Source organism: Triticum urartu, chromosome 7, assembly GCF_003073215.2.
Source record: "Triticum urartu cultivar G1812 chromosome 7, Tu2.1, whole genome shotgun sequence".
Taxonomy (NCBI): Eukaryota; Viridiplantae; Streptophyta; class Magnoliopsida; order Poales; family Poaceae; genus Triticum; species Triticum urartu.
This window is the reverse complement of record NC_053028.1, coordinates 652,013,971-652,038,473: the sequence shown is the minus strand read 5'-3', so window position 1 is coordinate 652,038,473 and position 24,503 is coordinate 652,013,971. Positions and strand designations below refer to the sequence as shown.

The 24,503-nt window shown below is 47.7% G+C and overlaps 5 protein-coding genes across 5 annotated transcripts; all 5 read left to right on the top strand.

Annotated features, from left to right (window-relative positions):
* Positions 1-599: 599 nt before the first annotated feature.
* LOC125523420 (tyrosine--tRNA ligase 2, cytoplasmic-like) lies at positions 600-1,498 on the top strand. The gene is made up of 2 exons (XM_048688454.1): positions 600-784; positions 958-1,498. Exons 1-2 carry the CDS (start codon positions 600-602, stop codon positions 1,496-1,498), a joined length of 726 nt encoding a protein of 241 aa, XP_048544411.1.
* A 1,400-nt stretch (positions 1,499-2,898) lies between these two features.
* On the top strand, positions 2,899-8,904 carry LOC125525471. Its single transcript, XM_048690472.1, has 5 exons — positions 2,899-2,979; positions 3,099-3,287; positions 8,047-8,124; positions 8,206-8,271; positions 8,362-8,904. Exons 2-5 carry the CDS (start codon positions 3,276-3,278, stop codon positions 8,548-8,550), a joined length of 345 nt encoding a protein of 114 aa, XP_048546429.1. The 5' UTR covers positions 2,899-2,979; positions 3,099-3,275; the 3' UTR covers positions 8,551-8,904.
* On the top strand, positions 4,595-6,564 carry LOC125525470 (protein FAR1-RELATED SEQUENCE 5-like). The gene is made up of 4 exons (XM_048690471.1): positions 4,595-4,761; positions 4,865-5,322; positions 5,467-5,754; positions 5,849-6,564. The coding sequence occupies exons 1-4, from the start codon at positions 4,605-4,607 to the stop codon at positions 6,503-6,505; spliced, it is 1,560 nt and encodes a 519-aa protein (XP_048546428.1). The 5' UTR covers positions 4,595-4,604; the 3' UTR covers positions 6,506-6,564.
* Positions 8,905-19,037: 10,133 nt separating the features above from the next.
* On the top strand, positions 19,038-19,933 carry LOC125525938 (tyrosine--tRNA ligase 2, cytoplasmic-like). Its single transcript, XM_048690941.1, has 2 exons — positions 19,038-19,222; positions 19,396-19,933. Exons 1-2 carry the CDS (start codon positions 19,038-19,040, stop codon positions 19,931-19,933), a joined length of 723 nt encoding a protein of 240 aa, XP_048546898.1.
* Positions 19,934-21,596: 1,663 nt separating this feature from the next.
* On the top strand, positions 21,597-22,831 carry LOC125524113. The gene has a single exon (XM_048689186.1). The coding sequence runs from the start codon at positions 21,713-21,715 to the stop codon at positions 22,652-22,654; it is 942 nt and encodes a 313-aa protein (XP_048545143.1). The 5' UTR covers positions 21,597-21,712; the 3' UTR covers positions 22,655-22,831.
* Positions 22,832-24,503: the final 1,672 nt, after the last annotated feature.

Here is a 24,503-nt window from a genome sequence, read left to right as displayed (position 1 = left end):
CTTGCCAGACATTGACATACGTACCAAATTTTGGTATTAAACCATGCGTGCCATCAATTTGCACGGATAAAGGCCCTTGCTACGAAACCTCACTAAACACTACAACCTATATCCCGTCCTCGCCAGGCGGCGTGTGCCGATCGTCTTTTCAGGTAGCAATGTTGGCGCGGGCGTTTGCGCTGGTGAGGGGCAAAGGTACCCAATGCCCACCGCTAAATCGCTTCGTCCAGAGCTCCGGCGCTCTTCGCCGCCGCTTCCACACGCCGCCGCAGCAGTTTTACCGTCGGTCATCACTATCTGACTGTGCCTCCCAAGAGCAGCAGCCGCCACAAAATTACAGCACGGGAACTCCCCCTGCCTGTAGTACCATGCAGAACAATTCCTCCGCTAAGGAGAATGCAGCCGATTCTTGTCTTGAACCTACTGCAAACGATGATACTGCAGAGGTGAATTTTGATCAGAGGTTTGCGATACTGAGCAGCATAGGGGAGTGCACCAACGAGGACGACCTCAGGACGCTGCTGAAGAAGAAAACTACTCCTGTCTGCTACGTCTGGTGCGATCCCTCCCCATCGATGCACATAACCCAGGGCATCACGATGGCGATCAACGTGAACAAGCTGCTCGAAGCCGGCTGCAAGGTCAAGATATTCATGGCGAACTGGTTCGCTCTCACAAGCTACAACGTCAGTCTGAGAAAAGTCATTGACGTCTGCTCGTACAACACCGAGATGTGGAGGACAGCCCGCATGCGCCTCGACGAGGGCCCTATTTGGATCATGGGGTTAGAGTTAGTTTGGGTTAGTTGGAGACTCAAATAACCCAAAAGTATCCAAACAGGGAGGATTAGAGTGGGTTAGTTTCATCTAACCCAACTATCCCGATGGAAAGGTGCTTATTTGGGTTAGTGGGTTAGAAAATAACTCTAACTCTAACTGTGTTAGAGTATCCAAACAGGGCCGAGGTGGAGCTCGTTCGCTCGTCAGACGAGATCAGCCGTGACCTGCGTCGATACTGGCCGCTCGCCTTGAAAGTCGCAAGGAGCACCAATCTAAGCGAGGTGACGAAGTGCATCCTTTCGTCCAAGGACACGAGGCCGTACTACGACGAGCCGAAGTCGCTCTTCTCCCACGAGGTCTTCACCACGTGCATGCACTCCGCCGCCATACTGTCCCGCGACGAGGCGGACGTGTGGCTGCTGGACATCGGCCAGCGCGTGAGCAACAAGGTGGCCGAGCTGTACCGCGAGCGGGAAGCAGCTATGCGCGAGGATCCGCATCGGCCGGTCATCGCCCTGTTCCACGGCGTGCTGCCCAGCCTGCTCGAGTACCCGGAGAATGAGATGTTCAGGGACCCGAGGTGGGCGATCTACATGGAGGACACGGAGTGGGAGGTCGGCCGGGCGATGCGGAAGGCGTTCCCGCCGGGGACCATGGAAGGCAACCCGTGCTTGGAGTACATCAGGCAGATAATCTTTCCTCTGTTTGGGAGGTTTTAGGTGGAGAGGAAGGAGGAGGACGGTGGTGACAGGGCGTTCTTGAGCATGGAGGAGCTTGCCGCTGACTATGAGAGCGGTGCTCTGCAGTCCGCCGACGTGAAGCGGGCGCTTAAGAAGGCCATTAACGCGGGAAGTGGATATTTCCTAACCAGTTACCCGCACAACATGTATTCTGGCCCTCCATCTAGGGTCATGTCCAATCAACCTGCCCCACTGCTTTGTCAGCCATGCAGTGTACTTCCCCGTCATATTCACATGCATGCTGCGGCTCATTTAACAAAATTACTGAATAACCAAATATGCCACCATTACTTTTAAATAAATTACGTAAATTTAAATTCATTTATGTGTTCGAGTTTGTCACACCAGCTCTACAAAACAAGTCTAATATCAATATATTTCAAATTAAATTGTGAGCCCAAGATAAAATTAAATTGTATGTGGCTCAAAAAAGTTTCATAAACATTTCATCAAAGTTCGGCCAAGCTGTTGATAAAGTTCTTTGTTTCCAGATACATTTTCTAGCAAAGTTCTTTCATATTCCTAACAAAGTGCAGACCCATTATTTAGAAAATTCTTCAGCCCTGATTCTGTTTTTTGGCACTTTAGAATAAAAATGAAAAGTTCTTCACTGTTTAAAGCAAACGTTTTTTTAAAAAGTGTTTCAAATGTATCCAAGACTGTACTTGTTTTAAAGGGCTTGGTGTCACGAGTTCAAATATGTAAAAAGTTTTGAAAATGACTTTTTGGTTCTAAAAGATATGTACCATCTAATTGTCAAAAGAAAATGAAAAAGATGGGAGTTAGAGGAGAGAGGGAAGCTAATGTAGGCCATGCATGTGTCAGGAAGAGAGAGAGAGAGAATCCACGCACATGCAAGGACGCGCATCTGCAATTCTGCATGGACTAGCAACGGCACCGATTTGTGTTGTGCGTCTAACTGGTTAGGATTCGCCATATTCGATTAACGCGGCGTTGCATCCCGTCCGTGATCACTTCGGCTTCGCCAGCACTAGCAGCAGGCCCTTGAAACGGCGATAGGTTGCGAAGCGACTTTTCGGTGGACGGCGGCTCGTGTGGACTTAATCATGGCCGTCCAACCGTTCCTGGGGATTGGCAAACATCACTTCGCTGTCTCCCCCCTGTCCGTTCCCTAGTAATAGGTATTAGGTTCATAGGCGTATCGGTGTGGAACAAATGTTTCATTGCTGTGGAGCTGGACTCGCGGAGTGCGTGGGCTGGTACACGGTGCAGCTGGGTTTGGTACAGTTGCAAAGATCACGTGACTAGTCTCGAGTCGAGGCGCAGGGCATGTTGGCCCACATCGCGTGGCCAGCTATCTCAGGGCACTGGCCGTCAGGGCACAGGCCCATACGCCTCCTGCTGCTCCTTTCTCCAGTTCGTCTTCCTCCTCTGGATCGAGACCTTGGAGCCTGCTCCGTGGACCTGTCCATGGAAACGGAGGGCGATTCCGAACAGAGGTAATTCAGATGCCACTTAGCAGAGCTACTAGTTTTTGTCTCACGCAAAAGATGAAGTTAGGATTAGATCTGGTTGCCGTTTGTCCCTGAAATTCCTTGATTTGATTTTTTCCGCTCAGGATTAGCCGCGGGCATGCGGGCAATACTGGTGCTGCCCGGCCTATAGAGTCCCAGGCTTCTATCAGCGTCGCCGAGGCTGACATTCGCCATGCAGGGGACCTCCGTAGCGGTGGCGGAGATGCCGGATTTCTTGGCGAGGACCCGCTCTTGCAAGTTTGTTCGGAGGCTACGAGCGGATGGACACGCAGGTAATCGCGCGTAGAACTGATTTCTTTTGTGTGCTGGTCATATATGCAAAAACGATTTCATTAGCATCTAGCTATATGTTATGTAGTTATTTAGTACAGGTCTGTACTAAATCCGCACTGTGTGTCTGACTGATTACATTAGGTTTCTGAAATTACTGGGATTATCTGCGTGCGGGCTGTTGCACAGTCTTCTTGTTCTTTGAAATTGCATATCCTGTCCTGTTTGTAGCTAGTTTAACTAAAAAGTCGAGAGGTGTCGGAGTGTGATACTAGGAAAAGATTTTGTTTGCATATCTTGTTTTTTATCTGCAGTCCTGCTTTGTCGGGTTTGCCTTTGTATAAAATTGGAAAGGTGCATTGAGGAAGAGGAATTGATTTTCTTTTCTATGCGAATTATTTAATTTGTCTCTCAAAAATAACAGGGTAAGGATCAGAAAGGCCCCCGCTGAGCGCGAGCTCAACCCGAACCGGAAAAGTGCCCTTGAATTGTCCATGAGGGCTTTCATATTGAATAGAGATGGCAATGTTGTCAACCCAGCTGTCAGGACCTCTTTTGATTCATTGGATGAAGCCTATCAATTCTACAATTTATATTCGTGGGAGCTTGGATTTGGTATAAGGTATTCGAAAAGTAGGCTAAATGTGGAGCGGGTGAAGTGCATGCAGGAGATAGTCTGTGGATGTGCGGTGCGTTTGTTTTTCTTTTTGTGCATCACTGTTTGGGGAGAAAAAGTCTGCAAGAATATGTTATAGGCTGACAAATCATGTTATGTGCATCGGCAGGGTAAACCGGAGAGGGAGAATACAAGATCAACACGGTGCGGTTGTGCTGCCCGGATCAGGCTGCTTCGGTCGGACGACAATGGATGGTATATTTCAGAGCACCGGGCGGCACACAACCACTCTTTGTCAAGCACTTGTGGTGAGAAGATGCATTGGCCGTCGCACAGGCTCATTGACCGGTATACTAAGGATCTTGTTAGGCAGCTTAGAGAGAACAATGTCAGTCTTGGAAAGGTTTATAGTATAGTTGGCAGTTTTTTTGGAACAGTTGATAATGTGCCATTTACAAAACGGTCACTGAAGACGCTGTGTTGCAGGTTGAACAAGGAGCAGTCTGATTCATATGCCTGGAAAACAATGGACATACTTGCGGAGATGAAGGCAAACGATCCAGAATTCAACTATACTGTCCAGGTTGATGACGAGAGCAGGATTAAGACACTTATGTGGGTTAACGGGCGTAGTGTGGACCAGTATAGGTGTTTCGGAGATGTTGTAACATTTGATACCACATATAGGACCAACCTATATGACATGCCATTCGGTCTGTTTGTAGGAGTGAACAATCACTTCCAGAGCATAATTTTCGGAGGTGTCATGCTGAGGGATGAGAAGGAGGACACATTCAAGTGGGTTTTCCGTGAATTCATCAGGATGGTCGGGGGTAAACACCCGCAAACAATATTAACAGGTACGACTAGATTAGGGGTAGATGTGAATCTCTCATTTTTCTTGAACCAATACTTTCCATGATGTAAGCTCCTAATGGATCTAATTTACTTTACTGGTTGCAGACCAGGCGCGGTCAATGGAATTGGCTATAGAAACAGAGATGCCCAATACAACGCATAGGTGGTGTAAATGGCATGTGCTGAAGAAAGCAATGGAATCAATGGGGGTTTTGTGGAGCAAGAAAACTGATTTCAAAAGTGAATTTCATAAGCTGGTTCATCACATGGTCACGGAGCAAGAGTTCGAGGATGGATGGTCTGCAATGCTTGATAAATATTCACTGAGAAAGCACCCGTACCTTACTCAAATTTATGAGGTGCGGCATAAGTGGGCAAAGCCGTATTTCAGAGGTGTTTTTTGCGCAAAGATGACTAGTACTCAACGGAGTGAAAGTGCCAATCACATGCTTAAAAGTTATGTCCCCCCGGGCTGTCCAATGCATCTGTTCCTTAAACAGTACGAGAAGCTCCAGTTTGACAGAGAGTCTGAAGAGAGCTTCCAGGAGAAACGAACCGCACTGGTATGTTCTGAGAAAAGAGTCGGCCGGTCGCTTTACTAGTTAGTAAACCAGTCTCCATAGACATGTTCTTGATTGGTAGATGTATTAGACGAAGTGTACACCGATGCCTGATCTGTTCCTTTTTTGTGTTTTGATATGTTTCAGAGTGGGGTTTTGTTGCGAGTAAATCTTCCAATTGAGAGGCATGCTAGCAAGATATACACAAGGGCAATGTTTGAGCAATTTGGAGATGCTTTGTACAGGGCAGGGGCCTATGAACTGGATGTTGTTGTCCCGAAAAAGATATACATTCTTACTCACGTTGATGCTCTGGCAAGAGAGAAATGGAGCAAAGTACAGTTCAAGGTTGAAGTCGATGATGATCAGAGTTTCTTTAATTGCGAATGTGGGATTTTCGAGCACTCTGGAATGGTTTGCTGTCATTCGTTGAAGGTAAGTAAAAACATCTTCGTATGATGCTACACAACGTCATCTGCCATGCAAACAAAGTTGTGCTAGTCTGAGGTCTCATTTGCTGTGGTGGCAGGTTATGATTGAGCTCAAATTGAGCAAGATCCCAGATAAGCACATACTAAAACGCTGGACTAGGGATGCCCGCGATATATTGCCGGAGCACCTTGTTCGATACCAGAAGGACAGAGGGCCGCATGGTTTTGATACTTACAGGCACAACGCCATGTACATGAAGGCGCTTGAATGTGTTAGGCTGGGCGATAGTAATGTGAAGTGCTATGATGTTTTCATGGCCATGATGAAGGAGGTTTACACAACTCTTCTCCCCCTAAGCCATGACAAGGATGGTATGGGACTCGAAGAGCGTGAGGCTTTGGAGCAGAGAGCCAAAGATGGTACCCATGGTGACAAAAATGCTGATGCATGTATTAATATTGTTGACGGGGATGCATTGTCAAACTGTTCTTGGATTGCTCCTGCAAAAGAGATGGGCCAGCCGGGGAGGCCAACCACTAGCAGAGACAAGGCTCCGTATGAAGATAAAATGAAGAGGTCAAGGTTTTGTGCGATATGCCGGGTGAAGGGGCACAAGAGCACGACATGTCCGGAAAGGGGAGATATTCCGAAAGCTCCAAGGAAGATGCCTAAGTGTGGGAAATGTGGAGTGCTCGGACATCGTCGAAACTCTTGCGGAAAGCGGGCAGAACCCTTTGTGCCTAATTTCCTGTAGTTTATGTCGTCAGCAAATTTGGTTTGTGTTTGTATTTGTAGCTTGGGTAGAAATGTATTGTTGATATCCAGTCTTACAATGAGTTCAAGCGTGCGACTGGGTTATGCTTAAATCTTTGTATATGACTTTGGTAATTTTCACTCATGTTACTGCCATATTTGTGGACTGATTTCGGGTGGGAAACTCGGAAATAATTTGCGAAGCATTCCAAATGCCCCAGTTGCCGGGCAATTGGGCCGCGGTCTGATCGGAAAAATGGGCCTTGGGGGAGGCAGAGATCTCTGGGTAGGATCGTTTCCCATTGTTGGGAATGAAACCTTTTTTTTCATTGCTATGCGACACATGCGATGTGTCGATGGCACCCCGCGCGTGCTCGACTAGTCAGAGGCGTGGGAGAACTGATGTGATCGTGTGCTGATGCATGCCCAGCATTTTGATTAGACAACTCGCAGCACTGGGCACGTCTCGTGAATTTTCATGAGGCATGGCCGGTGAGGTCTTTGGAACAGACTGACGAGCAGGCGCAGATGTGCTTGCACCTACCCACCGTAAGGCCAACCCTTGGGCACAGCGGCGGAGTTATGTGTGTTGTCCACTCCCGGGTAAAAAGGATTGCATTTATGATAAAGTAGATTTGGTTTGACTGCAAATATGGCTGGGGTGTTTGTTTCATCTACATGCGCTGGGGAGTTTGTTTCATCTTCATGCTAATTGTATGGTCTTGCAAAAAAACTGTTTTAGAAAACCTTTGTCAAGCTGTATCGTGTGTGCGATCAGTGCCCGGATGTCAGAACAGCTAGTTTTTCATGGTTGATATTTGTTGGTCAACCTGTTTGTCAAGAAAACGTGGTTAGGCATGTGTAAAAAACCCTGTTGTGCTGATGGTTGACACAACGAAAAGGAACACTGGACAAAGACGTGCAGCGAGCGGCGCGGTTGTCTCCTGCTACGGCAAAGCACTGTGCTAGCGAGGTCGCCCATGTGTTCTAGGACATGGACATGTCACAGTGTAGGTTCGCTGCCCAAAAACTTTATAATCGCGATGATGGCGTGCTTGGCGTGGGATGGGGGTGTACTGGGCATGACAAGATGTGTTTCACAGACAAAGATGGAGAACACATGGGCGAGTAAATGCGTATGTACTGTTATTGTCAACTTTACCAAGCTTCACCCGTGATTTCCCCCTCCTGTATGAGCCTATGGAGTCGCTCAATCGGCCTGGCTTGCTAAGATTCAAAATTTCACCAGCCCGTAGCTTTGGAGCGCTTGGGATTCAAAATTTGAATGGATGGAGTTGGAGGGAACATGAAAATTTGGATACGCTACATATAGAGGTGGCGGGATTCCACGGAGTTCATGCTTGCAAGGATTTGATGGCGCCCACCAATAGTGCACCCATCCACTCCGCGGTAACTACCTTGGATGGCACAACTCTGGCGCCCAGCTCGCTGATTGTTAGTACTATTCCCACTAATACTTGCTTATGTTGGAAAGTTGGGCTATTTGCTTGACCTAGTTTTTTGTGATTTTCCAACGTGCAGCAGGGTGGCGCCGTGCATGGTGTGGGCAACGACATCGTGTCTCATGCATCGGCCTCTCTTTGCACCGCAGCAGACGAGGTTAGATTATGGATTGAAAAATTAGAAACTCAACTTCATTTTGTTTTCTCTTCTTGCTAGTGATGATTTGCGTGTCTACAGGCCAGCGTGTTTGGGCAAGGGCCAGTTGATCGTGCTGTGATTGAGATGGTGGAAGTGGCTGAAAATGTAACGAACTACTTTTAATTTCCTGCATTATTACACCTTTGAATTTCCTCGATGATTTGTTGTGCTTACTTGATTTGCTTGTTTTGTTAGGCTGTCGTGCTTCCTCAGATACATAACGCGGTTGAGGAGACAGGGGAGTTTGATCCATTGGACTACAATGCTCCTGCTGGTGCTAATGAGCTCGCGGATGGTGATAATGAATCGGGTACAGGCAATGTTGATCGAGCTGCTACTGATGATGACGTCGACAGCCCACCAAGCAAGCGCCTAAAGATTTAGTTTACCTCGTCCATGGGAGTTATGGTGTGGCGTGTGTTTGAAAATTAGTATGCTATGTAGAGAGTGCACGTGAGTTGAATTATCTTAGTTCGTCAGTGTAAGCTTATGGATTAGAATGACAATGATTTGCTGACGTTGCAAAAAAATGATTAAAGACTGGCCTGACTTGTGTGGCCCAATGCATGCGTTGTGTGGCTGATGTGCCTAAGTGCTGCCATGCAGAAGGGCACGCTGGTAGTCCTGTGCTAACCGGGTTCACCTAACGCTGCTCCGTTAGGACGCATGCCGAATGGATGGAGCATTTGTATATATACCCCGTCCTGGACCAACTGAGTATCCATTCCACCCCACCCCGCCACCTCTCTCCCTTGGGAGCACTGCCACATGCACCACCATTGAAGGCTGCTGAAGAAGAAGGTAATCTCTTTGCATCTCTTTGCTCTCTGTCCAACTCCATTCCTACTAGTAAGTTTCCTTTTGTTCAGTTTGCCATGCTGAATACCTCGTCCCCTCCTTTGCTTTGGATGAATCAGATCTAGCAGGCCGGCTGGTGGGGGGCATGGCGCGGGGGAGACCACCAAAGGGCGCGTCTCCGGCAGTTGCGGCAATGCCGGCAACTGGTTCTTCCTCGGCGGCGGCGAGCAGGCGTCCTCCGACAGTACATACCAGCTTCACCTCCATGGCCTTGCAATCCCTTGCTGGTGAATGGAACCCCGAGGTCAGAAGTGTTTTCAAAGATGTAGGCATGGAGCAGTTGTGCAAGATCAGGGTGTTAGGCAACACGAATAGGATCTTTTCCATGTCTTTGATCTCTAGAATAAACCCAGATAACATGATGATGGACCTGGGTGATGGGGTTTTCATAGAGATCAACATTAGGGAGGTTGCTAGATGTATCGGTCTTGAGCCGGGTGGTAGGAAGATAGACATCGCCGGTGGGCGTTGCCTTGCAGATCGTGAGGGCTTGCTTGGCCATGTGCATGGGCTACTTGGCACTGGAATGCCAAGGTCGAACAACATCCCTGTTTACAAAGTCAAGAAAATAGTTTAGGGTGCTAGTAGGGGTGCCATAGAGGGTGAGGAGCGAAAAGCCATGAAGGTGGCTGTGACACTGTTAGCCAGCTCGACTTTCCTTGTGCCTACTGGTGCCACAGCAAAGATTGCAAATGAGCTACTCCCTGTTGTGGCCGATCCAGAGAGTATAGCGGAGTTTGATTTCTGCAATTACGTTGTTGAGGGGCTGAGGGAAGCAGCACGGAAGCTAAGGCATGATCTCAGCTTTGATCCTACTTTGGTTAACCTAAGTGGGTGCCTCATCATCCCACAGGATAGTTCGATCCCACTAATCTAGCTCAAATGCAGTCGTGCCTACTATATTATGCGTTTTGTTTTTTTTCACGTGGCAAAAAATGCTAGATAATCTGGCTGGATTACCACGAGCATGGTCGCCAAGGCAGGCTACTGTTATCCATCCCGAGGCTTGCTGATTACTCTGATGTAAAGCTAAAGGAGCAAATCCGGAAGCATGCAGCTGCTCATGGCATAGAGTGCGGCCTAGAGGTAAAAATGTGTACTTGTTTATATTTCTCGAGACTGTCTGCATGCATTGCCAATTAACTCCATGTGTCTCTCTGTCGGATTCAGTTAGGAGATGTTCCCCGTTCTCCGTCGGCAAATATCATTGGTTGGTCTGGCAGTGCTACAAAGATCGGTGGTGAGAGCAGTGCGGCTGGTGGATCAGCTGGTGCTGCACCGCATGCCCCAAGCACTCCCGCTGCGACAAGTGGCTTGTCTGATGAGGTACATGGATGGAAAGCTACTTGCACAGTTTTTAAAAATCGTTTGTTGTCCTCTGTCTTGGTCAGTTGCTATTGCTAACTCCATTTTTTTGATCTGTTGTTATGAACATCAAGATCCTTGCTTCTTTCAAAGCTGCAATGGATTACAGTACCAGATACGCGAGGCTGAATTTGTGAAGGTGGTTGACACTATCAGGGACAGTGTCCTGGAGGATATCAAGAAGAAGGCCGCAGAAAACAGGCAGAAAGATCTAGAGCAGACTTTGGATTTCTTCCTGGCGCACGTGAAAAGGCATTCTTCAGTGGCGGCTATGTTTCCTCGTAACATGCCTGACGCGCCAAGTAACCCAAAATCTACAAGTATTGATGTTTTTCTTCTCCTGCGTCTATGTTTATGTGCTATCTTGTTTGACACTGATTGCAGTTTTGTCATTTATGTTGCTCCTTCCTCTGCACACAATCTGTCCGGGCCTGAGACCCCAAGTGGGCTAGTTGACACGTCTATGTACTATGTGATGACTGAAGGTATACACCTGAATGAACTACAAACGATTCAAAAACATTTGTGGTATCTAACTTGTCGTTTCGTTTGAATGCAGATTATGTGATGCAAGCGGCTATTGCACAAGCTGGTGCTGCTGATGATGGGACGCATGCCACATCAATTGCCAAGTACACGCCGATACGCAACAAAAGGCTAATTCTGCCTGGAGTTGAGGAAAGCCCTTCTGATATTCCTAATCCGCTAGGTATGATTCATTTGGTGATCACACATGAGCTTTCCTGGGCCGCGTTAGACATATTGACATGGTAATTTCTTCTTATGTGCAGCTATAGTTCATCCAGATGCATACCTCGCCCCAGAACTAGACTATGGTTACTCGCCTTTCGAGCTTGAGCTGAAGCAGGTCCACTATCCCGATCATGTTTGCCTTGGATTTTACGACGAAGTCGAGTACCTCACCTGCAGGGATACTCTTGCAAGGTGAGACTAAATGCATAAAGTTGCTGGAAATGTTTTAGTTTTTGCTTCCAATTAACTAACGATTTGTTGTTTGTCTTGTTAGTGTTTGGTATGACAGCTCGCGACCAACACCTTTGAAACTGGATGGCAACAAGATCAAGTACCAATACAGTCTGACAGGGGAGATGCACTACAATGGGATGGAGGCTTGGGTACGTGGCTTCAATGAGAGAGAGATCAGGATGGTGGACATGGTTGGATTACCAGTATGGAGGGGGTTTGCATCTCCTGACGTGCCTGTAAGTGAATATGACACACTAAACTTCGTATAAGCAGTTCTGATGTATCCGATGCTGACAAAACTTGTTTCTTGGTGTAGTTGCACTTTGAGAACATCATGGACCCGGAGGGGGCTTCCGTGTTGCGGAGCTTGCTTTCTACGGGAAGCATTGGCTTTCAGTTGAAATTCTGTCGCCTGGTACGTTTCCTAAATGTGTTGTCAAAGCGCTATGACTGTTGTTGCCCAAAACTGAACTTTCCCATGCTCATGCAGATAATGATGCCTGTGTCAATGATGAGAGACTGGTGCTTGTACGTGTTTGACATGCTTATGAAGAGACTGAACGTGCTGGACCCAGTTCTCACACAGATGAGTTCAAATGCATATAGAGCTAAGCACGGGAAGACAATCTTGCTTATGCTTAATGGCATGAAGCGCGAGGGTGCCTTGTTGGATGATGGATGGCAGATGAAGGATGGCAACAAGATCAAGTACCAATACAGTCTGACAGGGGATATGCACTACAATGGGATGGAGGCTTGGGTACGTGGCTTCAATGAGAGAGAGATCAAGATGGTGGACATGGTTGGATTACCAGTATGGAGGGGGTTTGCATCTCCTGACGTGCCTGTAAGTGAATATGAAACACTAAACTTCGTATAAGCAGTTCTGATGTATCCGATGCTGACAAAACTTGTTTCTTTGGTGTAGTTGCACTTTGAGAACATCATGGACCCGGAGGGGGCTTCCGTGTTGCGGAGCTTGCTTTCTACGGGAAGCATTGGCTTTCAGTTGAAATTCTGTCGCCTGGTACGTTTCCTAAATGTGTTGTCAAAGCGCTATGACTGTTGTTGCCCAAAACTGAACTTTCCCATGCTCATGCAGATAATGATGCCTGTGTCAATGATGAGAGACTGGTGCTTGTACGTGTTTGACATGCTTATGAAGAGACTAAACGTGCTGGACCCAGTTCTCACACAGATGAGTTCAAATGCATATAGAGCTAAGCACGGGAAGACAATCTTGCTTATGCTTAATGGCATGAAGCGCGGGGGTGCCTTGTTGGATGATGGATGGCAGATGAACATGTCTGAGTGGACAGTGAGGTACAACAGAAACATGCATGTTGCATGTGGCAGGGGGGTTGGTTTGTCATTGTGCGATAGTATGTTTGCAGACCAATAATCTTTATCTGATGTATATGCTTGTGATTGCAGTGGTGAGTCTCCTGGCTACATAGCTTACTATGCAGATAACTTCAATGGGACTCGTCTGGAGCACGACGTGCCAGAGGTAAGAGAGCTGCTATTAAATCTCAGAAAGTCAAAAAATTCTTTGTATCCAGCAGAAAATGACTAGCTGTTGTTGTATTTGCAATAGGTTGGTCTAGCGACTAGGAGGAAGAGGATGCTGTACGAGACGATGGCGGCAAAGGGGAACACTGCACCACACCCAGGGATCATGGAGCAGCTCACTGATGAAGATTAGATTGGGCGCAGTAGAGGTGTGTGGTCGGTTTAGGACGTTGTTATCGTAGGGGCGAATCATTTTGCGATGCCGTGGACAAGCAAAGTGGCTGTCTTTTGGTCAAAACATTGTGACTGATGGTGCTTGTTTAGTTTCAACATAGCTGCTACTTGTGAGCTGACGTATGCTATTAATGTACTGCCATCCATCGTGTGTTTGATGTGATGGCTCCTTTTGCACAAGCTATGGAGCCGGCCATGGATAGCGGTGAAAAGATCATGGTGGCTGGTGGTGGCTGGTGTTGCCCGCCAGCATGATGGTACTGGCTCGCGTTGCCGCAACACCACCTGATCAAGTCTGTGTGTGTGGTTGTTGTAGCTCTGGCATTCCTACATGTTGTTTCATGGCTGTGTATTCCGAGTCAGTATTGCTTGATTATGAGTATCTTGTAGTAGTTTGGAGTTGTGTGATGCATCCTAATTTATTAGTTCGCCGTTGGTCGTGTACCAGAACCACTTATCAGTGTCAAATCTGTTGTAAAAAGGTGTTGTTTGCAAAAAACCAGTATGATAAAAAATGGGTATGGTGAAAAAACTTGGCTAATGGAAGGATTTCACTCCTAACAAAACAAATATATTATTTTTCCGATCATACAAACAGAAGCTTTCCCATTTAAACAGAGGGAGTCACCCTTAGGAAAAAATGGACTGACACAATTTGAATTGAGAGCGACCAAATTTAGAAACAATGTTCCTCCCAAATTTTGTTTGATAACAACACTGCATCTAGCAAAAAACATAACTTGCTAGTGCTTAAGGGAACGCTTAAAACGTCTCGGGGATATCTAGTATTCTTATAGATAAATTGGTGGCGGCGGGTGAGTCGATCTACATGACATGAGCATCGACAAGCTGGTCACAGAGCTACGAATGATCCCTTGATAGCTTCAAGTGCGTCGGAAGGCACTGGCGATTCATTTCCCTGAAGGCGCATAACCTCGTACAGCATCAGGTTCCTGTGTATCTCCAGGTTTGCCTGTGTGCATTTGTGATGCTAGTTAGTACACGTAAGGAAAGCTACGGTGGTTTTTGTAGCTAAAAAGCTGCTTACCTTGGTTAGTGGGATATGGAGTTTGTCGCCATCATAATTCCTAGCGAAGAACGAAGAGCACACACCGTAGTCCTCCCTGTTCGAAAATATATTTTGGACAACTTAGAGAGCATTCGTACCAACCAAAGTATGCAGCATATGATCTATGTTTTTTCGAAACTTACTTATCAATGTTCTCTAGCATGATAACAGGAAATGCCCGGGTCCATTCTCCAGAACTGCAATGCCAGGAATCATATAGGGATTGGATGCATCTGAAGAGGGCGGGTGAAGCAAGTCAGATACATATGTGTGCATGTTGATCCTTCGGTTGCTAAACCCAAATGGTCCAACTGCCAGGTCAAGTACTGCAATCCTTCTTCTGAGCATGTCAAATGAGTAGACGGACCAGCCGTCGGGCAGCAGTGCAGGGATATGCCACTGGCGGAAAAAATATAGTTCATGAATCATCCATGAAAAAAATGATAAAACGGGAATTGGTTTTGTGTTTTATGGTTAGAGTTTACCATCCGGCTAGAGGCTGGGTTGAAAATCTCGTTTTCTTCGGTAAATGTTGCACGGATGGACTGGGTCGTCAATGGATCCGCATTTGACAAAACCACAGTCTGAAAAAAAGATGACATCCTTAGCAAACATAGTGATTAAAAAGGTGAGAATGAAACTAAATATTTTGCTTGGATTAGTTGTAGGACTCACAGCAAAGTCGGGCTCTAGAAACTTCCTCCAGAACATGGTCAATGTGTCCTTTGTGAAGCTCTTGTCCATCTGTGACAGTCTCCTAAATATAGCAGCACACATCTCATGGCTAAGCTGTTCTTTGCCTGATAGTTGTTGCTGGATTTCAATGCCGTCAAGTAATATGAGTCTCGGCTTCAGATGCATAATCCATTTCCTGGACGCAAAATGTAGAGTGAGAACATTGGTCTAATAGATTTGCCAAAAGAAAAATGTTCGGTGAATGGTTTGCGACTACCTTTCAAGAAGAAAAGTGGCCGACCCAGCCAACCAATCTTTTATGGCCCTGAGAACTGGAGCTGCCGGCGGCAAAGGGACTGACCCAATTGCCCATGGGTCACGAGCGATGTTGCATTTAGTAATCCGAATTCTGTCTGGCACGTTGTCGTTCGTAGTTCCCAATGTCACATATCCAGAGCTCGGGCGTTGCTCAGCATAGTATGTAACAATGCTAGCAGTCAGGTCGTCAAAGAATGCATATATACTATCGGCAACCTCACGGCGACTGTCTTGCTTTGCTGACAAGGATGAATTGTTGATAGTATCAACAGATGAAGGGCTAATAGTTTGGAGTGGGTCATCCAATCGCACACAGACCTTCTTCGATGATTCCCCCTGGATGGACGGGCTGAACACAACTCCCCTCTTCCGCGCAATGGAGCTATTGGCAGATGAGCTACCTGTGACATCACATCAATTTTATATTAGACATTGTTAAAATTCCATAGCTAGTATATTGAGCTGGTCATCCTACGCAAAATGGTAGCATTATTCTGGAACAAACCTTCATTTTCAAGTTGTCCGGGCAGCCTGGACGCAACCTCATTGGCAAGGGGGGTGACGAACGTGTGGTCTAGTTTGTCTTGCATAAGGATGGTCGCCAAGTTGGGGCAATCGCTTTGGTTTTCACTCTTCATGATGCAATGTTTACGCCCATTGGCCTTGCAACAAGTGCAGTTCTCAGCTATGCAATTGATGAGTTTGTCCGCAAATGTGAACATTGATGACTGAAAAGCCTGCCTCATCTCCGAAATGTTGGCCAACCCACGCGCATTTTGCTCTCGGAGGAGTATCCCAAGCTTCTCGCTGGACTATTGGGAAAAAGGATTTTCATAAATTAGTATGAACTACGCTGGGATTCAGATTGGTTGACCAAAAAAAGATCGATACATGTACTTACTATTGATGGGTGGTTTGTTCGTAGATGGTTTGAGAAATCTTGGGGTCCAATTTTGGCGTAGGTAGCTCTTAAAATAGGGGCGGAGGGCATCTGGGCTCGTTTTGTCGTGGTGGATGTCCTTGGAATGTTTTCGTCTGCAGGATCAGTGGATGCGCAGACGAGGCCCTTGCTGATGTTTTGTTCAGACCGAACCTGACCAGAGAAAAAAATGGCGTTAGGTACAAGTCATTTTGTGCCTAATTGGTTTTATTCGCTGTTTTTGTTTTGGCATGGATTTTCGTAAACTGACCGATGCGCTGTGGTATGATATTTCACCTCCTCCCATGCTGACCGCTATGATCTCAATCATCTTTTTCATGGACTCATACTCGAAAAGTGCTATCCTTGGATACATTCCGCGTGGCTTGTTCATTTGACCAAGGTCTAGGCTGTCCAGGACGAACACCTGAAACAAATGAAGTTGTCATTGTCAGATTAAGGTAACAAAGATGTGAGCGAACACAAAAAGTATGGTAGTGGTCGATGTTCTCGGATTAATACCTGTAGGAACAAATGGCATCCGACAATGTGAATGGTCGGGTTTCTCTTAGAGACATCTGACTTGAATTTCCTGACAGCATGGAACAGGTGCTTCAGAAGGTAGCTGCACCAGTTCCATTTTCTGATTTTGCTAACATCATTCAGGGCAGCCCAGAAATCTATTGTTATGTAGTCATGCTTGGCTGATGGGGCAAGAACATGGCCAACTACAAAGATGACGAATGCAATTTTGAAACACTGGATATCAATCTGTCTGGACTAGGCTGTGATGTCCCGTAACAGGTATGCCTCTGCCGCCTTCAAGCTGTGTGTACCTTTGTCACTGATGCTAGCTGCAAAACGTGTATACTCAATGCAAGCTTCTGATGGTTCGACACATTCAGGTCCAATTGCTAGCTCACCACGTGGTATTGCAAAAATAGAGTGAACTGACTTGTCTGTAAGCTCAAGAATGCCCTGGCCTTCCAGGTTGATCACACTGCTGTCAACATCGACTCTATCCATGAGGTAAGCACTGTACTTAAGATTGATCTTTTGCCACGACTTAATCCGAAGCAAACCATCAAAACCTATTTCTCTGACTAGTTGTTTCTTGAAGTCCGAAAACTTAGAAATAACAGAGCCTAACTTCAACAACGAGAGCCTAGACGTAATTGATGGTGTCCCTGGCACACCGCTGGATCCGCCAGAACAATCGCCATCGCTATCTAACTCATCCGGGGAAAACTCGCTCATTGTATCTTGATTAATAACTCTTGCTGATCCCTCCGCAGCAAAATGATTATCCATTCCGACAAACACCATGAACTACAGAACCTAATGGCAGGCAAACTAGTGAGATTTAGGAAGAACTGCTAAATCGTTACTGAAAAGCGTGAGGCTGTTCATACCTTTTCCGGCGGCGGCTTCGTGTTGAACAGGTCGCTGATAGGCAAAAACCTAAATGCTGACCGCTAACTGGTGGGTGTATGAGCTGCTATGCGTGGCCATGGCGTTCTCCCTGCTAGATCGCCTCCTTGTTCTTCCTGGGACTCTGGTTGGTGGGTGGGTGGGGAGAACAGATTGTTGAAGAAGATGAGCTGTGCGTGTAGATGCGGTAAATGCGTGAAGTGACTAGAGCACTGGGATTGCTTTGATGGGGTGGGCCTGGAAAGGCTGCTTTTTGCACGTCGGGACGTGACAAAAACAGTGCCGCACGCTGTTGTTCCATCTTGCCCATTACGAGGGCTGTAGATGTTCACCCTAACCAACTACTTCGGTTGCTAGCTGTGTAAAAACGAATTACCAATATATTTATTATGGCAGAACCGTATGGATAATGCTTAAAAGCGGCCGGTAAAAGTAGTTAAAAAGTGTATAAAAAATTGTTGACTGGCTAATTGTGTTTTTTTGGCTGTGAAACACGGGCGATTATATTACATGGTAGGAATTGATATCATTTTCGCGTCAAGAAAAAAATTAATATTGTGTCTGGTGGGCGAGGTTAAAACGTACGGCTAAAAATGATCGCTAATGTTTATAGCGTGAGGATGTACCGGGGCTAGCTACAACTGTGCTGTGAGTGGCGGGATATTATTGTAATGAGTCACGTGAGAGGAAGAGACATGTGCCCAAGCTGCCATGTATACTTTTGGCACAGCAACAAACCTCGAGTGTGCCGCGGTACATGGAACAACGCCTAGATTCTGTCACCACATCACTATCTCTGGCAGCCCAGATACATGGGGGGCAAGCGTCTACGGGGGGACAGGCCCCGTGAATACAGGGGCGAATCTGGTCAGTGTGGAAAACGGACGGCCTGGATATAGTCCACATAGTGCACCGTTGACATACGTACCAAATTTTGGTATTAAACCATGCATGCCATCAATTTGCACGGATAAAGGCCCTTGCTACGAAACCTCACTAAACACTACAACCTATATCTCGTCCTCGCCAGGCGGCGTGTGCCGATCGTCTTTTCAGGTAGCAATGTTGGCGCGGGCGTTTGCGCTGGTGAGGGGCAAAGGTACCCAATGCCCACCGCTAAATCGCTTCGTCCAGAGCTCCGGCGCTCTTCGCCGCCGCTTCCACACGCCGCCGCAGCAGTTTTACCGTCGGTCATCACTATCTGACTGTGCCTCCCAAGAGCAGCAGCCGCCACAAAATTACAGCACGGGAACTCCCCCTGCCTGTAGTACCATGCAGAACAATTCCTCCGCTAAGGAGAATGCAGCCGATTCTTGTCTTGAACCTACTGCAAACGATGATACTGCAGAGGTGAATTTTGATCAGAGGTTTGCTATACTGAGCAGCATAGGGGAGTGCACCAACGAGGACGACCTCAGGACGCTGCTGAAGAAGAAAACTACTCCTGTCTGCTACGTCTGGTGCGATCCCTCCCCATCGATGCACATAACCCAGGGCATCACGATGGCGATCAACGTGAACAAGCTGCTCGAAGCCGGCTGCAAGGTCAAGATATTCATGGCGAACTGGTTCGCTCTCACAAGCTACAACGTCAGTCTGAGAAAAGTCATTAACGTCTTCTCGTACAACACCGAGATGTGGAGGACAGCCTGCATGCGCCTCGACGAGGGCCCTATTTGGATCATGGGGTTAGAGTTAGTTTGGGTTAGTTGGAGACTCAAATAACCCAAAAGTATCCAAACAGGGAGGATTAGAGTGGGTTAGTTTCATCTAACCCAACTATCCCGATGGAAAGGTGCTTATTTGGGTTAGTGGGTTAGAAAATAACTCTAACTCTAACTGTGTTACAGTATCCAAACAGGGCCGAGGTGGAGCTCGTTTGCTCGTCAGACGAGATCAGCCGCGACCTGCGTCGATACTGGCCGCTCGCCTTGAAAGTCGCAAGGAGCACCAATCTGAGCGAGGTGACGGAGTGCATCCTTTCGTCCAAGGACACGAGGCCATACTACGACGAGCCGAAGTCGCTCTTCTCCCACGAGGTCTTCGTCACGTGCATGCACTCCGCCGCCATACTGTCCCGCGACGAGGCGGACGTGTGGCTGCTGGACATCGGCCAGCGCGTGAGCGACAAGGTGACCGAGCTGTACCGTGAGCGGGAAGCGGTGCGCGAGGATCCGCATCGGCCAGTCGTCGCCCTGTTCCACGGCGTGCTGCCCAGCCTGCTCGAGTACCCGGAGAATGAGATGTTCAGGGACCCGAGGTGGGCGATCTATATGGAGGACACGGAGTGGGAGGTCGGCCGGGCGATGCGGAAGGCGTTCCCGCCGGGGACCATGGAAGGCAACCCGTGCTTGGAGTACATCAGGCAGATAATCTTTCCTCTGTTTGGGAGGTTTTAGGTGGAGAGGAAGGAGGAGGACGGTGGTGACAGGGCATTCTTGAGCATGGAGGAGCTTGCCGCTGACTATGAGAGCGGTGCTCTGCAGGCCGCCGACGTGAAGCGGGCGCTTAAGAAGGCCATTAACGCGGGAAGTGGATTTTTCCTAACCAGTTACCCGCACAACCTGTATTCTGGCCCTCCATCTAGGGTCATGTCCAATCAACCTGCCCCACTGCTTTGTCAGCCATGCAGTGTACTTCCCCGTCATATTCACATGCATGCTGCGACTCATTTAACAAAATTACTGAATAACCAAATATGCCACCATTACTTTTAAATAAATTACGTAAATTTAAATTCGTTTATGTGTTCGAGTTTGTCACAACCAGGTCTACAAAACAAGTCTAATATCAATATATTTCAAATTAAATTGTGAGCCCAAGATAAAATTAAATTGTATGTGGCTCAAAAAAGTTTCATAAACATTTCATCAAAGTTCGGCCAAGCTGTTGATAAAGTTCTTTGTTTCCAGATACATTTTCTAGCAAAGTTCTTTCATATTCCTAACAAAGTGCAGACCCATTATTTAGAAAATTCTTCAGCCCTGATTCTGTATTTTGGCACTTTAGAATAAAAATGAAAAGTTCTTCACTGTTTAAAGCAAACGTTTTTTAAAAAAGTGTTTCAAATGTATCCAAGGCTGTACTTGTTTTAAAGGGCTTGGTGTCACGAGTTCAAATATGTAAAAAGTTTTGAAAATGACTTTTTGGTTCTAAAGATATGTACCATCTAATTGTCAAAAGAAAATGAAAAAGATGGGAGTTAGAGGAGAGAGGGAAGCTAATGTAGGCCATGCATGTGTCAGGAAGAGAGAGAGAGAGAATCCACGCACATGCAAGGGCGCGCGTCTGCAATTCTGCATGGACTAGCAACGGCACCGATTTGCGTTGTGCATCTAACTGATTAGGATTCGCCATATTCGATTAACGCGGCGTTGCAGCCCGTCCGTGATCACTTCGGCTTCGCCAGCACTAGCAGCAGGCCCTTGAAACGGCGATAGGTTGCCGTGTCTTTCATTTTGGCTGAGCGCAACCCAGTGTCATGCATGCATGCAACGGATTAGGTGATTTTATTCTTGCGGTGACCGGACGGGAGACAAGCTGTTTATGGCGGGCCGGCGACCCCGGCGAAGGCCGCAACACTCAGCCCCTTCGCCGTACCTTTGCACGCACGCATGGTGTACGCCGTCGTTCCTCCTCCCCTTGGCGTTGACGTCTAGGAGAGCGATTGACCGATTCATTTACTCGTCCATCATAAAGGAAATTAAATATCTTATGTCTCTTCGTGAAAGTTGTATTACTATCATAGCCATTTACTCGTTCATTTTGAGTCTAAATGACACTTGAAAAGACAATTTTGCTCCTCATGTGGTATGTTTTCTCCAAGAAAATTACCTATATGCACTGATTAGCTACCGATGTGGAAACACATAACGGTTTAAGGCTAATCGGAACAAGCTGGAGAGATGGCAGCGAGCGAAAGTAATCCTGAAAGTGATATTGGTGGGGCACCATTGGTTGGAAAAACCAACCAATTGCCTGTTGCTCATGCAACGACTTGCATGCCTTTAATTTTCAAAGTCTTCCATTGACCAGCGAGGCAGTGAACGGTGAACACACACATCATCGCCCAAGTACTACAAATCTACACATCTCCTTCAGGCTTCAGGCCTTGATCCATTCTTCCTACAATTCCTTGAGGCTTCGACCAGATCACAACTCTCCAGTTACCGCCAGCCATGGCTGCCAAGACCACCTCATGCTTCACCTTCCTCAAGGAAGCGCTGGTCCTCCCCACGCGAAACCCCAAGCTCTTCGCCCCCATCCTCATCCTCCTGGCCATCATCGCCTTCCTTGTCCCCGCCGTCAACGTGGTCCTCATCCAGCCGCTCACCGCCGAGATGCTCCGCCACCTCACCGAGATGCAGACCACCGACCCCTCAAGCGCCGAGTTTGCCAGGCTCCTGGAGGAGATACGGCAGGAAGCCAGGGAGCTCGTCCTCATCTCCGTCGGCCTGTTTTTCGTCACCCTGGCGCTGGTCTTCGCCAAGCAGATCCTCGCCTTCTCCGCCGCCTCCACGACCTACTCCGGCGACCGCTACTCGCTCGCCGAGCTCCTCCGAAGGGTGACCAAGTGGGGTAATCTGAGGGGCCCTCTCGTCACCGTGGGCGTGGTCACCGCGCTCCAGCTCACGTTCATGGCGCTCCTGGGCGCCTACCTCTCCACCGTCATGCGCCACGCGGAGGCGCTCTCCGTGCAAGGTGCGCTCTTCGCCCTCGCTTTCCTGGCCTTCATGTACTTCGGGGTGGTGGCTGTGGTGGGCGTCGCCGTGTCGGTGGCCGACGAGGGGTGCCGCGGCGTGCGCGCGCTCCTGCGGGCGTGGCGGCTCATGATGCGGGTGAGCAGGAAGGAGGGCGCCCTGCTGGCGGCGGTGATGCTCCTCCTGTCGACCGTTGTGAGCCCGGTGTACGCGCTGGCGCTCGTGTACGCCAAGAAGAGCATGGCGGTGGGGCTGTGCCTGCTGTTCGGGTATGCTCTCCTGTCTGCTGCGGTGGAGCTGTTCTACATGGCGGCGGCCACGGTGTACTACTATGAGGCCATGGAGAGCAAGGAGGCGATCCTGGCTTTTGATGGCTACTATGCCAAGATACCTTCCGGTGAGGGTGAGGCAAATGTCTGATTGATCGGTCAGCCCCGTATAGTATAATGACTAATGAGTCATACATATACTTGTGGTGCTTCCTAGCTGCGTGATCATTATCATTGTACTACGTACATTTGACTAAGTCAATCCTCGATTATACATACAGATACAGGAGAGTAAAAATACAAGTGCAGGTCAGCAAATTTGCATTCCCTTCTTTGTATGGTCAGCTGCACATATTCAGGTCATGAAATTTGGATTAGTCAGTCAATGCAGTGTGCGGAGCCAGACCCTTGCAAGGCATAGGGCTAACAGGCAGTGGCGGAGCTAGCATTTGACACCAGGATGGTCCACTCCAATTTTTTTTTTTTGATAAGCAATATGACATGTGAAAGTTCTAACTAATTACCAATATCACAAAGAAATAGATCAATATCACAATATGGACTTGCAAAAACACTAAAATCCTCAATTAAATCTCTGTTTTGCATAAAAAAGCCTACATAGTACATACTACATGGACCATAGTACATACCTTGAGAAGTTCAAAAAGACTATGTTTCTGGCTCACGCTTTTGCATTGCCATGAAGGTGTTAATTATATCATCTTCATTCACCTCGGAGAAAGCATCCCTCTCAATGTATGTGACTAGACAATCATCCAAAAGACTATCGCCCATCTTATTTCTCAACTTGCTCTTGACTAAACTCATGGCAGAAAAGGGAAGGAACAGATGGGTAGTTTGGTACTCCTTTCCAACTCTGTTTGAAAGCATGCGTAAATTACACGCCTTTCCAACAGTAGCTTAAGCTACTGGCCATTTGAGTGAAGATGCTGTGAGCATGAAACTAAATACACAACCTTATTACAGCCCCTCAATCCAATTAAGACCCATAATACAACATGAATTCTGTTTAATTAAGCATGGCTGGACCTGGACAGTAAGTTCAACATTCAGTTCAATACCTCAAAAGTACAAAACAAAATTAACAGTCTCAGATTTCTGATGCAACCATGAACCAGTGTAAGATGTCTGAATTAGCCTTTTCTTCTCAGTTTAGGATGTTGTGTTGTACCTTGTAACTAGTAATTACTCGGATCAAAAATTATATTACCACACAGGCAATGCACAACACAACAAATAGCAAGCAAACCCTAAATCAAAAATTGGGGAATTTGGGAATGGATGAACGGTACCTCAAATCAGGCCGAGCCGAGTGCCGTAGTGCGGACTGGGTGGCGCCGCCGGCTTGCAGGGGCGCCAGGCGGCCGGGACAGGGCAGGGTCGCGGCCGGGGGCGGTGGCAAGGCTGGCGCCGAGCGCCGGGCAGGGCGAGGGTGCAATGGGGAGGCAGGAGGCCAGGAGCAGAGGAGACTCCTGGGCGGCCAGCGACCGGCGTCCCGCGAGGCCGCGAGGCAGGCAGAGGCCGGGACGGGGGCGGCCGGCGGCTGGGTGTCGGGTAGAGGGCCAGCGCGCTGTATGCCTGTATGTGCATGGTGCCTGGGGTTTGGCTGAGAGCGAGAGCGTTGGTTGTTTTGGGTCAAAGTGTTGTTGGGCCGTTTTTTTCCTTCTCTGGCCCATCTATATAGGTATAGGCCGGGTCAAAATCCCAGGGTGGGCCGCGGCCCACCCTGGCCACCCTGTAGCTCCGCCACTGCTAACAGGGGATGAGAAAAGTAAGAGAATGGTGAAGATACATGTTTAAAACATTTTTGGTTCACGAACAAAAGTTGCACCCATCGCGGAATAGCACCAGCAGTCCAGCACACAACCGGCGGCTAATTTTGGTGTTTTGACCCTTTTACGAAAGTTGAGCCAATCTAACCGTAGTTCAAATCTGACCATTTTCCTGAAAAAAACTAACAAAGGGGAGCTGGACTTGCG